This window comes from Sciurus carolinensis, chromosome 4 (genome assembly GCF_902686445.1).
Source record: "Sciurus carolinensis chromosome 4, mSciCar1.2, whole genome shotgun sequence".
Classification (NCBI taxonomy): domain Eukaryota; kingdom Metazoa; phylum Chordata; class Mammalia; order Rodentia; family Sciuridae; genus Sciurus; species Sciurus carolinensis.
The window spans coordinates 130,311,385-130,325,700 of NC_062216.1; the positions used below are offsets into that span (position 1 = coordinate 130,311,385).

The 14,316-nt window shown below is 35.7% G+C and overlaps 1 protein-coding gene across 2 annotated transcripts in view; it reads right to left on the bottom strand.

Moving 5' to 3' along the window:
- Nucleotides 1-9,025: 9,025 nt before the first annotated feature.
- The window catches only part of Zfc3h1 (zinc finger C3H1-type containing), a 52,713-nt gene continuing 47,422 nt past the window's right edge, over nucleotides 9,026-14,316 (bottom strand). For both annotated transcript variants that reach the window (XM_047550145.1, XM_047550144.1), the window contains exons 28-35: nucleotides 14,008-14,118; nucleotides 13,634-13,738; nucleotides 13,356-13,521; nucleotides 12,156-12,256; nucleotides 10,602-10,703; nucleotides 9,911-9,950; nucleotides 9,580-9,642; nucleotides 9,026-9,450 (exon numbers count right to left, since the gene is read on the bottom strand). In XM_047550145.1, coding sequence (XP_047406101.1) covers nucleotides 9,313-9,450; nucleotides 9,580-9,642; nucleotides 9,911-9,950; nucleotides 10,602-10,703; nucleotides 12,156-12,256; nucleotides 13,356-13,521; nucleotides 13,634-13,738; nucleotides 14,008-14,118 — 826 coding nt within the window. In that variant the 3' untranslated portion in view covers nucleotides 9,026-9,312. The remainder of the gene's footprint in view (nucleotides 9,451-9,579; nucleotides 9,643-9,910; nucleotides 9,951-10,601; nucleotides 10,704-12,155; nucleotides 12,257-13,355; nucleotides 13,522-13,633; nucleotides 13,739-14,007; nucleotides 14,119-14,316) is intronic.

A 14,316-nucleotide genomic window follows, 5' to 3' on the forward strand; every position in this document is an offset into this window, starting at 1 on the left:
AAAGTCTGTACATGTTCAGTGTATTTTTTTTTCCAAACAATATTTTGATCTGATGTTGGTTGAATTTGTGGAAACTGTTGATAGAGCTTACTGTAATGAGACGGTAAGTTTAAAGGAAATATGTGACTTGAGCTGGGTATGGTGTTGCATGCCTGGAATCCCAGCCGCTTGGTAGGCTGAGACAAAAGAACTCTCAGGAGTTCAAAGCCAGCCTCAGCAATTTATCGAGGCCTGCAGCAACTTAATGAGACTATCTCAAAATAAAATATAAAAAGGGCTGGGGATGTGGCTTAGTGGTTAAGAACCCCTGGGTACAATCCCCAGTACCCCACCTCCCAAAAAAGAAAACTATGTGACTTGTAGCTATTGCATTTCGGACATAAAAATAGATGTCCAGTGATTTAGGACACTTCTTCATTCTTTTCTAGTTTAAATGATGGAAATCCATGCATTTATCACTAGCCTACAATAGTGTTTTTGAAACTTTAATGTGTGTAAAATCACATGGGGTACTTATTAAAATGTAATTCTGATTCAGTAGGTCAGTGTAGGGCCTAAGATTATGTATTTCTAGCAAATTCCCAGAAGTTCCTGCAGATACAAAAGATAAGCAACAAAGGCCTAGATTACTGTAATCTTTTCCTTTAGCACATTCCCTACACTAAGGTATCTTCAATGGAAAAAACTTGTATTCTCTTTTCATCTCTTTGCATCATCCTCCTCCATCAACACTGCATTGTTTTCAAAGTTTTCTTAGAACTTTCATTTGCCAGATAAATATTGGTTCAAATGAAATTTACTTGATTAATTTTCTGTCTCTACTTGTTCTTCAGGTCTTCATCTAATGAAGAGTTTTATCAAGTAATCAGACTCTGCCATCCTATCTTTTCTTATTATACAAAAATACTTCCCTAACCCACATTTCCGAGTCATCCTTCTTCAAACGGCTTCTATAATCACACATCCAGTATGGTCAGTTATGGCTGTTATTTATCATGTTCCAGCTAGATACTGTGCTAAGTCCTTTACCTGTATGCTATTATGTCCTCAGAACTCCAAGTGAGACAACTAGTATTAACCCATTATTAGAAATTAAGAGTAGTTAAGTGAACTTTTTCATGATCATGTAATCCAAGGGGAACCTGAAGTACGAGAATTTAGGCACAATAAAAAATCTTCTCAGCTCTACCCACTGTGTATCTAAATATACAACTCTTTCCTTGCCCATTCTTCCACATTTCTCACCTTCAACAGAAAGTTATTACTTCAATTTCTTAATTAATGTAGCTGTAAGAACATATTCTTTTTTTGTCCTCGGCAACATTATTCCTTAGGCATAGACCCACAGGTAAGTTTAGCTGAATTAACTTAGTGTTTCACAGGACAAGAACCTCTACTGAATTTCAGAGGCTCAATTTTTAAGAAGGGAGGTAGTTGATGAGAATGTTAAATATCTTCAAAACCCAGGGGTATCTGATTTCAGACACAGTGAGTCCAGCTGTTTCCACAAATTATGTCTCTTTTCAACTCTTAACTCTGCTTTCCTCTTGGGTCTCTCCCTCAGAAGGGGTCTAACAGCACTGTGGAGGCACTACTGTCCTAATAGTATATAAGCTCCAGGCTTACATACTATTAGTTTGATAATAAAGAGTGAGTCCCTTTATCAATAATTCCCTCAAAGGTCTGATTTATTGAACCAATTCTACTCTAGGGGTTTTAAGTTACCAATTAAGGGCACACATTCAGGACTCAGCATCCTGGGTTTGTCACTTACTATCTTTGTGACTTGGTTACTTAACTTCTTGTGACTCTATTTACATCTGTAAAACAACATCTTGTTGGGTTGTGAAAATTTAAATGTTAGTAAACCTCAAGCACTTGGAACAGTGTTCCATATGCTTTGAAATCTCAACAGTGTTGGTTCTTAAATGCCCATTCTTGAGTCTGTCTGACCAGCTAAGTCTAGGAAATGTGCTTCCAGCTTTACTGTTCCAAACTAAAGAACTGGAAACTTAGAGAATGGAAGGGATTTTAATGATTCACCATTTTTTTTTTTTTTCTAATCTAGAGCTCAGAACAAGCTAGGCTCAAGTTGTTAACTTCACTGTATAGTCTATTTACCTGATGATGGCACGGCAGATATTTAGTTGTCCCACAAATACGTATTCTTTTACATACTTCAATTATTATTGCCTACATAGCACCTAAGACAAAGACTACATTTCCAAATTGTAACCAAGTCTTTGTTCTGAGCAACAGAATAAAAGCCCATGTGGCATATTGAGTTTCTGAAAGCACTTATGTGTGTATAAACCCAGGGCTTCACATATGCAAGGCAAGTACTCTATCACTGAGCTACATCCCCCAGGCCCTTAAAATACTCTTGAGATGGGGGTGGTGTGTCTTCATTTTCCCTTCCATAGAATGTACCAAAAGGACTGGCCCTGGAGAACCTCCTAGAATCATGACTACCAACCCATATGGAGCTGTTATACCTTTGAGAAAAGGGCCTACTCCTACCACAGAACTTGGAGTTCAAGCAGCCACTTTGTGCACTCAGAAAATGTCCTTTTTCTGCCATGTTCATTGTTCCAGTGCCCAGGAGTGCCTGATGAGCTGATCAAGGGCTTAATTTCAGTTCCATTTTAACCTTTTGGCTACGTAACCTTGGGTAGAATTCTTGTGACTGGTGCAACCATATGTAGCGGCCCTTTTGGGAATGGAGGTCACATAGGACAGAGCAAGAATCTAGGTCTTTCATCATGGAATGCCACAGCAGGCAGTCCTGGTCCACTGACTTGGGACATTCACTTCATGACAGAAACTTTTAAGTCACTGTTATTTTCATTTTAGTCTAATATAGAAGGGTCCTTTGCAGGAAGCCCTGGATTTATTCTAGGCCAGTTTGATTCATATTCCACCCCCAGGTAGATCATACTGCTTTTATTGAGAACCACATTAATCAAGTAAATACTACAAATTACCCTTTGCTCTCTGCATTCTGTGATTTTTATCATTTTCCATCACCAGGATCACAGCTTCAGCCAGGTTTGGCCTAATTACAATAAAAATCATAGTTTAAATTAGGAAATAAAAGACAATTTTTTCAAAGTATGCTCCTAGGACGTTATCTTAAATACAAACTTTATGCAAGTCCTCTTGTCTGATGAGGTCATTTTATAACTTCTGCCTACAAGAATAAGTAAGTTTAAAATGGTCAATACTGCCATGCCCTTTGACAACTCCAATAAAGTGTGGAGAACAGCTTGGGTGATTGGTTGCTCTTTTGAGTACTGTATTAAGGGGTTGCTCTTATCCTTTATTACATGCAAAAAGAGTTTAGCTAGCACAGAATTCTCAGAATTGAAAATAGGGACAGGATTTTCATAGATCCTTTGACTTAAAAATCTAAGGTCAAAAGTATCTTTTAATAATTTACACTGTTATATTTTGGGGAGTAATATAAGAAACAAGCCACTGAATTTAGATGGCAGTTTTGTTTAAGTTGCTGGAGGTTAAACCCAGGGTCTTACCCAGGGCTAGTCAATTGCTCTACCACTGAACTATATCCCCAGTTCCTGTTCTTTCCTGTACCCCTCCCCAGCCCCAGTACTGGATATTGAAACTGGAATGGGGGTGGGATGCTCTACCATTGAGCTATATGCCCAGCCCTTTTAGCTAGTTGGTTTTGTTTTGTGTGTATATGTGTAGTGCTGGGGATTGAACCCAGGGTCACATACACACTAGGCAAGTACTTTACTGCTGAATTACATCCAGTTCTTTTATTCAATTTTGAGACAGGGTCTCACAAAGTTGCCCAGGCTGAGGCAAGCCTCAGCAGCCAGAGTAGTTGAATTACAGGTGTGCACCACCATACTCAGAACTTAGGCTTCTTAGAGACAGCAGCTAACTCATGCATGAACACTGGTAGGATCAACTGACAAGTGATGAAAATATATCCAGAGGAAGTAAACTTATTTTGTATCAACTCTGCCATTTTGGAAAATGATCCTGAACTCAAAACTCTTTTGTTTTTAATTTCTATTATATGATCTCTTAACATTCCTGAGGTTAAGTGCACGTATTTCCATATTTTGTAGATTTGGAGGTGGAAAAAGAGACAAGCAGCAAAAAAATGGCCTGTCATGATTATACAATTAGGTAATGTAGAGCTAAATCAAACATCCAGATCCTTGAGATGTGCTTTTTCATCACATTGGTTGACTCTCCTGTATTTCCTGAAAGTATTTCTTTGTAGCTCCATTTCAACCAACATAAAATAAATGCCAAACCTATCCTCAGGCAGACTCTTAAATTAGACTGATGTGCCAAATTGAATGTATGTTTTGGCCTTGGTAGTGGATACCCCGATTATTTCCAACAATGTAAACAGATTGCCAGTCCTCTATTGCTCAGTTCCTTTAGGCTGTTGGCTATGATTCTATTTCATATGGCTTACTTCACTAGGTAAGAACATTTACATGTGTCAAAATGCATTCTACTGTCATGTATAACCAATTAGAACAAATAAATCTTCTTAAAAAGAACATTTACAAGATTTTATTTGCCCTTAATTTTGGCTAACCTGGTATTCTTGAAGCTTCTGGATTACCCATTCAAGGGCAAAAGCAGTGTATGTTCTTTTAGAATGGATGTGATAGTAATTTTCACATTTGTATTTAGGTTTTAATTCACAGAAGTCATATTTATTTATATTTAGGATGGCTTTCACAATTTATTAGTCTTTCAAAATATACTGTTACTATGGCATTTAGAATACAATTGACTCATTCTGAATATTCTAATCCATTTCCCATGTAAAAAAGTTTTGTCTTTAAACTAGATAAACAATTCAGACCCAGTAACACTAATCAATCATATCACTTAAGACCAATCATACTGGCCCCTCAGATATTCTGGAACCTCTGCTTTCTTGATGACACCAGGAGGGGACATATTCCAAGCTTGTGCACATTTTTTTGTTCCTCAACTGAACCATTTTATTCCTGGCTTTACTTAGATTCCAGTTAGTTGCAAACATTTCTGGTACTGGGCTAAAATAGACCATTTGGAGAAATCAGTTTGAAACACTGAAGACACTGGGCAATCTCCAGGCAGTTCTTCATATAAATAGAAAAATAACCATGACTCTTCAGAAGAGTAATGGAAAACAACTGGGTAGCTTTCACAGAGCACTGAAATAGTGCTCTGTAAGTTGTAGATACTACTAAATGATGAAAACAACATATTATTCATGGATTATTCAAGAAGTCAGAGGGGAAAAGAAGTAAAGGCAGTAGCAGCAGTTGTAACTGCAATCAGACTTTCCATATCAGGGCTCTTTAAGCTGGGTCTAAGATTCCTCCTAAATGCATGGGGATTTCCAAGCACAAGTTGCCTCCCAGAGGACTCATTTCTAGACAGGCTGCTATGTGAGTTTTATTCATCTTATCTGTTATTGTATCTAACCAATTGTCAGTTGAGTGAAATCTGCAAAAAGTTTTTTAGAAAAAAATTTTAAAACATGCACAAGTTTCTAAACGTGCAAATCCTTCTACAATACTCAGGTAGCAATGGTATGTAATTTTTAAAAGTAACATTATTGGCTTCAATTTTTCCTCCTTCATCATTTGGCCAATAATTCACTTGTTTTCAGGAAGCCTTTCCTAACTTCTAATTCAAGTTAAGATACCCTCTGGCTGCTTCCTTGGCATATACTCTTCTGTTTCTGTTAGTCTGCAAGAACCTTGGGAAGCCCTTTATTCACCTCCGCATTTAGTGCCTAGTACACAGCTCATATGGACTTTGGGGAGAGGGAAATAATATGATTCTCTTCTCTGAGGACTCTGAAAAACATGTTATGAGGTCCCTCTTTTGACTAAATGAAAAGTAGAGACAAATGTTATGGCCATTTTACCACCTGTGGAAGAAGGACATAGCTTCCTGTTATCTACCTCAAAGGAGTCACACAGAAAAAGTTGAAAAATGTTTTCACATCTTTTGCAGGTATCTCCACCAAGCAGCATTCAAAAAATTCTACATAACCATTACCAAAGAGGGTTATGTGAATGGTGGTGTAAGATGCAAGAGAGGGAGGGCAGGGCAACAAGCCCTCAGGTAGTCATTCACTGTCCCTCACTCCCAGTGAAATACAAGTGAGGAACACCTGTTGAAAGTAAGTGGACATTTTGGTCGCCTATAGAACAGTCATAAAGAAGGATTTTTTTTTCCCCCCAGATCTGCTCTACCACCTACATTAAGGAGCACCAGTGTTTGGAAGCTAAAGACCCAATTGTGAAATTGTGAGGGACAAAAAACAAAACAAAACAAAACTACAGCATCAGATTTTTTTCCTTACAAATCTAACATTTTGTTCCAAAATGTTCTGCATAATAATTACTGTTAATCTCTATGAGTGGCAATGATTCAATTGCAGGTATAATCCCAAAACATGAAAGATCCTTAAAATTGTATTTGCCTATTCTTTCCCTGAACCAATGTTAACACAAATATGAAAGCAGACTTAAGGAAATTATGACTTATCTGTGAACACAAGACAGCTTTAACTGAGAATATTGGCCCTGCTTTTTATTCTAATGACATGTTCCTACTTTTTCAATAACCCTGGAAAATAAATATTTGAACTACAATCTCCAATAAAGTCCCTCTATATTTGTTGTTAGTCTTAATCACCTTTTGCTTGTCTGCTTAGTGCCTTTAACTCTTAGATGTTGCACCTGGAGATTGCAGCTTATTTTATGATGCAGGTTTATATGCCCTTTAATTGAAAGCAAACCGCCTTAGATAATCCTGTGACAACAATGTTACAAGGTCCACTTTCCGTTAAAAGGTAAATAGAAATATTAGGTTGTTTTCTAAAATGAAAAAAGAACACATAAAAATACACCATAATCTACTACTCCATTTCCTTCATCAGAGATAAAACCCCATAGCCTAAATGCTTCTTTTGTGTGTCTTTGCCTCCAGTGAGGGCTGAGGGATGCAAGGAAATTATAATTCTCAATGACTAGTGTTTTTCTCCCTGTACAACAGTTCTCTGCCCAAAGTTTTCAGTCATACAGTATGTTAAATGTTTTTATATTCAAGTTACTGTAATAATATCAACTTTAACCCAAAATTCTGCTTAATATTTTAATTATTACATATGAAAGCACTGCATTAAGAAACAAAACTAAACATGGAAAGATAACAGGAACATAATCTTTACTCTTAAACAGTGTTTGCTATCTGTACATGGAGGTTAGAGTGTTTGTAAAATGACAGGGAAGAAAGGTGATAAAAGAGGATATTTTTAAGGCAATATAATTTTTATAAGATATCGTTACAGTTTTAAATAGCAACAAGACAACTATTGAAAATGAAACTGGACCTATTCCTGCATGACTGTGTATGACATGTGAATATCAAATCCTGGAGTTCTTACAGGGTACAGCCTGCATGGATGGACTCTGGAATATCACGCACCAATTCAAAGGACTCTTTATATAAGAAACAAAAAAAACTCAGGCCAAGTAGTTATTGCTGATGGAACTGTTAGTGCAACAAAAGCTCAAAGCTTGGCACTATCTTCTAAAAACTAAGACATTCCAGTTAATATCACAACTATTAAACCATGGGGAGACAGACTGCAAATATCTTTCTAAGCACCTAACTACAGTTTTCAAACAAAGTTTAGAAACAGAGTAGAAAGAGCTATTAAGACTAAATATTTAAATACATACAATCCATTCCTCTGGGATTCCACCCAAATTTCTTCAATTTGAGAAAGATCAGTAAGTCTCCATGTCTTTTTCTGTTTAAATGAAAGACACTAGAAAAATAGTTTCCATTCTTAACCCCACCAAACAGCACTTATAGACAAATTCCTACTGCTTGGTAAACATATGGTAATGCCTCAAAACCTGGTTTTATTTTAAGCATTATACAAATGAGAAGATGTGTAAGTTTGTCTGTCATGGGCTGCTACTCTGCCTCTAACAGACTACATGTAGCTAGCTGTATCAGATCTTAATAGTGTGTATTATTCTATTTTTCTGCCAAAGTTTAAACAACTCAATATACACCGAACAAAAGGAAAAGCAAGGTCTCCTTCACATCTGGCCATACCAATATTTAACACAAGATAGCATGTCCCTGAGCAAATCATTCAGACTGTAGTTGGGAGATACTTTGTAAGCACAGATTTTGAGAGCAAGGGTTTAATGGTAGTCTAATCTAAACCTATCTATTCTGTCCTCAAACCAGAACAGGACCCATCCTCCCATTAATTAAAAAGTCACTGGAATTTTTTTTTAAATGGGAAGTAGTTTAAGAGTTAAAGTATTGATAGTTTCATTATGGTGAATGTCCATATCTCCTACTTTTAACCCATTCCCACCAGTATGAAAAGTGAATAAAGACAGCAACATGTTTTAAAAAGTTAACTTATATTAAAAATATTTTGTATATAAACAACTTTAATACTACAAAGTAGTATTTCAATACAAAGCAGTTCAAATATTAACTGTTCTTTAAACTGTTAAACTTTATTATAAATTAAAATTTCTTTACAAAAAAATTGCACATAATATTTGACCACTCTTAGGTTCTGATGCACTGGCATTTGCAATAGTTTCTTTAATCTTCAAGTTAAACAGTCTCGGCAAGGAGTCCAGAACGTAGAAAGGGCAATAAACAACCCTGTTAGAACATTCAAGTGCAACTAGCAGACTTGTGGCCATGGAAGTTACACTTTCCTTAAGATGAACTGCTTAAGTTTAAATCCTGAAATGAAGAATCTCAAAAGATTTAAAAAGGAAGAACTAAAAGGGACTGCCTGCTTTTTAACTGTAAACACAGCCCTGGAAATTAAATCCCAAACAAGAATCTCTCAGGCATCAGAGAGTGTCAAGTGAATCAGGAATAGCACAACATAAAGGGAGAAATTAAGTAAAAAAAAAAAAAAAAACAAAAAACAAAAAAAAAAAAAAAAAACAAAAAAAAAAAAAACAAAAACAAAGTAAAATTAAAATAAATGTCAGTCACTTTGAGGAGCTATACTTACGTACATGATGTTATGAGAATCTGGAAGGGCCTAGAAGCAGGCCAAACAGGAAGTTCATTTATCCAACTGAAGAGGATCATGTTCATTGCTTCCGATTTTGAGGATAGGATATTTTATGGGACTTGAAATGATCAATAATGCTTGTCTGCCTTACACAGACCTTAGCCAGGGATCAGCCTAATCTTGAAGAATCATTCAAATAATTTTGGCAATTATTATAAGGACTTAGAACTGACTGCACCCAGTGTTCAGTGATTCTTGCTTTCTGTTTTGTTACTGTTTAAATTTAAGAGCTCATTTAGGCTGACTCCAATCTCTTGGCACTTGGAAACTAGTTTTCTCAGGTTATCAGTTTTACCTCCTTCTGATGCTTCAAACAAGAGTTGCTGTAAGAGACAGGGAAGTATAGAAGTAAGACATAGCTAGAGTTTGAGCATTACCACATCAATGGATATGGCACATGCAGAAAATTTATAGGAAAACATCAAGGTAAAATAAAAGATAAAAAGTATTACATCTTTCCATAGTGATGCACAAAGAGGTAACTTCTGTAAGGCTCTCTGATATAAACGGTGGACCTATAAGATAGATACACACACAATTCCATCAGAAGACATGATGAAAAACTCCTTCATAATCCTATCTGTTTAAAAAGAGTGGTACTTAACAAAATACTAACACTCAAGACAAAATGGTTGTGTTGGGTTTGGGAGTTTCCAAACATTTAAGAGTTCTTGAAATGTTAACTTCTATGCCTTAATCCTTTTAAATTGAGAAGTCAGTAAAAGGGGCAGAACAGCTATAAGGAAAAAAGAGTGACCCATCTGATATTCAATTATAACTTACCTCTCTTTGCCCCTTTAGAACAATCTCAGCAGCAATGGCTCTAAGGAAAAAAAAAGGAATATAGAAAAAGGAAAAGAAAAATTTATATATCTTTGCACAAAAAGAAACACCACTGGCAGAATACTGACTGTGGGAATCTGAGTACAAAACTTCCTGAAAGTAACAGGCTACACTTCCAAGGAGGGTAACCTACAGTGAAAAGAAAAATTCAACAATTTTTATCAACTTTACAAGAATAGAGCAGACCAAGTGTTTTGAACATCAATAACGTTCATGAAGAAAAAATATATATTCCTAATTACTAGTGAAAAAAAATCCCTGGCTCTAACACCTTTAAAAGAAAGAAGAAATCAGACTATAACAGGGGGAAACCCCACAGTTGAAAGGAGATGGTCTTAAAGTGTCTGTAATAGACTTATTCATTTGATAACAGTATTATTATCTAAATGTTCTCCCTCAAGGAAAATTGTTAAAAATATATCCTCCTTTTGCTTTTAGAAGCAGCTATCAATGAGCACTCACTCTCAGCATTAAATCATAGCAAGTGCCCAAAAACAATCTAAATTAGAGATCTGTCCAGGAAAAAAAAAAAAAAAAAAATAGATGTCATTTCAAATAATTTACCTGTCTGGAGCAAACCTTATAAATAAAAGCAATAGCTATAAAAACATGTACATGATTGTTGCATTACATTTTCCAGGTGGCCAGGCATGTTGGGATATTATATGTAAACATCTTGGCTTGAAGTTTCAGAATCTGAACATTGCTTTCTTCCCATTCATGTTGAAGTAGCCTGTAAAGTATATTCAGGAAAATGAACAAAGCATTGCAAGTGTAGGGAATCCTGTATGTGCTCTATGAGCAGAATTTCTGATGAGGTATAAAGTCTGGTTAAATTCCATCAAGGCATTAAGCAAATATTTGTAGAAGACTTCTTATTACTCCAGGGACAGGACTGTGTAAATAAACTATCTACTCAAGGTCTAGGCTCATCTTAAACTAAAATGAGGGTGAGGGTGAACCACAGATGACCACAGAAAATAAGTACCAAAACACAAAAGTGGGAAGTTATCAACAAAACCAACAATCACCTGTATTCTAAAATGCCTATCATACTAAAAAGGTCAAAATACAACCACATTTTGTTTCACATTTCATCAAAGATATTTCATAATTCAAATGTCTATTATTGGCTTCTGCAGATTAGCATGTTTGCTAAGAAATTTAATTACAAACACTGTGATTACTTCTGTCACAACTCAAGGCCTCTGAGTTTTTTTTTCAAACTCATACCATTTCTCCAACATATGTGCTAAGTGGTAGGCAAATACTTTAAAATATAAGGAATATTTGGTAAATACTTTAAGTATATTATGAACCATAATAAACAAACTTATAAGATACAACTGACACAGTGGGAATTAGTGCACAAATAGAAGTTGAAGCATTAGCATGTTAAAGTACCTCTTCAGAATTAAAAACAGTTGTTGAGGGTGAAAATAGGTTTACTCTATCAGGGCAGAAAAACCACAAAGAAATGCTCAGAAATCTTCTTATTTTAATTAAATGTATGAGTCCCTAGATCAATGTTTCTCAAAAGTGGCTTGAAGGTTCAAGTTTTGGAATTCACATTTTAAATGAGAATCCCCAAAGATTCCAATGCATGTTAATACTTGAGATCAACTGACCTATGAAAATGTGAAAATCTCCTAAGCTATTCCCTTTGCCACGTAAAACATGTTTATTGCTTATAACGCACATGTGAGGACAGGTTGGTGTGTGCTTGAAGAACATAGATGGACTTTCCTTAAATTATTTGTCCCCTTACAAACTGCAGTTTTCTGGTGAACAAGTTTTTACACTGGATTTTTTTTTTTTTTTTGCAAGGGGGTGTGGAGGGGGTGGGGAAGACCAGGGATTGAACCCAGAGGTGCTTAACCACTAAGTCACATCTCAATTCCTTTTTATTTTTATTTTAAGACAGGGTCTTGCTAAGTTGCTGAGGCTGGCTTTCAATCTACGCTCCTCCTGCCTAAGCCTCCTGAGCCACTGAGATTACAAAAGCACACCACCACACCAAGCTACTTTGGATTTTGTATGTATAGATAAGATGGCTTAACAGGTCTGAAATTAAAGTAGAATATATCCATGACAAAGCAAGTGGAAGTAAAGACTGTTTTATAAAGTTTTCAGGAATCATTTTAAAAGATGAGCTGAGGACCAAAAGAATTTTCTTTCTTCTTACCTCAGTGCAAGTCCAGAATTAGTTGGCATAACTGAGCAAAACCGTTCCAAGGTTTTGGAATGCTGGGTCTTTGGAACACAGCTCAAATAAAAGAAAATAACCTGTAAAGGTTGAGGGGGAGAAAAAAATGAACGCAACCAAACTGTGAAATCCAATTACCTATGTGTTTTTTAATGAGAAACCAAAATGGTCTTTAAGACATGAATGTATAAATTATAATAATGTATGATGCTGTTACAGTTCCTACCATTAATTATATTAGTGACTTTCCAAATATGAATTAGGAAATATGGTCTAGTGATGAGAGCCATGGACAGAACACTGACAAGAAGCCAGGAGTCCGGGTGTTCATCCCTGAGTCTACCTTTACTTGTGGTATAGCTGGGCAAGTCATAGGGCTATTAATACCTGCCACATCTTGCTCATGGAATGCCCGAGTGTAAATGACTTAATGTCCATAAAGTGGTTTGAGATCCTGGGATAAGAATGGCATAGAAGTACAAAGCATAATAATTGGTTATCCTGATTAGCAACAGAACCACCCCATAAAAAACAAAAACAAAAAAAACACATTATGTTCTAGTGTACACTGAGTTTTAGCAGGATCATCTGGTTTACATACACTGCACTAACTGAAAGGGATCTGTGAAAATAAGCAAAAAACCCTTGCTTCATTACCTACAGTAAGACACTCTTTTGTAAATATATTATTAGTCAAATTCTCCTCCTAAAATTTTAAACCACTTGGTTTCAGCTTTCTTATGCTCTGTGAACAGTTATCTTTGCTGGACAAAATATTAACAGAAAGAGCAACTCTAACAGAAAAGCCCATTCTTATTTATTTTGAAGTTTCAAAATTTTTCATTCAGTAAAATTTTCATCTACTCAAGCAAAACATTAAGATATTATCACCACAGAATCCTTGGTTTGATCTTTCAAATGTTAGCATCCTTCAATTTTGCTTCAATGTTAAATTTTCTTCAATACAAGACAATCATTATGCACATTTATCTTAAGTGAATCTTAAAGGACACTGTTCCTAAATTTTGAAGAAATAAGAATCATAGTCAAGAGCAGTAATTGCTAGGAAAGTGGCCCTAAGAAAAGCTCTCTTAATATAAAATGGTAGTCATTTTTAATTTTTAAAGTCCCTTGGCTCTGTACAAACATCTAGAGAAAAAAAAAGTTTCAAGTTCTTACCCTATTATGAAATTCATAGTTGGACCAGTAATCAGCACTGCTAAAAGGAATGGGGTATCGGGCAGGGACTGTAACCAAACATCTATTCACTAAATCAGTAAAAAATTTGAATTCTTGGACTTTATTTCTGGATCCAGCAGCTCTATTATTGGCAAATACAAGATAACTGCCAAAAGAAAAATATAAATTTAGAAAAATTAAGCCAAAAAAAGCTAATCACCCTTCCCCCTCCCATCCCCTTATTCCAAAATCCCACTCTTAAGAGGAACAAAACTTACTCCATCCAAATCTTCTGTACGATATCAGATCTCATGGCCACCCCTAAGGCTGCCTCATATGCTTCCACTGTCTCTTTAATACTTGATTGAAGAGGATGACAAAGGCTGTTTAAGAAAGGAAGGAAAATATATGTCTACAGGTCAATTCTATTAAGCTAAAGAAATAACAAAGTATATTTTAAACATTACAAATATTACTACAATGGAATCCTTCTTTTGATCTTTCTTATTTAGTATGTAATAAACCATAGCATCTCTTCAATTGTGCTTCAGTGACTAACACCAGGTTAGTTCTAACCCAGTGTAATTTGGTAGTAAACAGCAAATGCAGGCCTAGAATGCAACATTTTTCTCCACGGTGGATAATGGCTCACCAGTAAATCAGCCACAAATAAGGAACTTGGTGGTTAAATATGTCATCATCAAAATTCCCTTTACATAAACGGGCTGGAATGTCAAGTGGTCCTGGGATATTTAAGAGATAGCTGAGAAAAAAAACAAGAAAAACAAAAACCCAAATATTGTTTGAAATTATGCCTATGCACACAAAGATTACAAATACTTTTTTTAAAACCCTAGGTTTCAACTTAAATTAAACTGAAATATTTGAATAAAGGTATGAGACTTTCTTTTCATGCATATACCGTATCTCTTTGGTTACATCTCTAGGATCATATATTAAC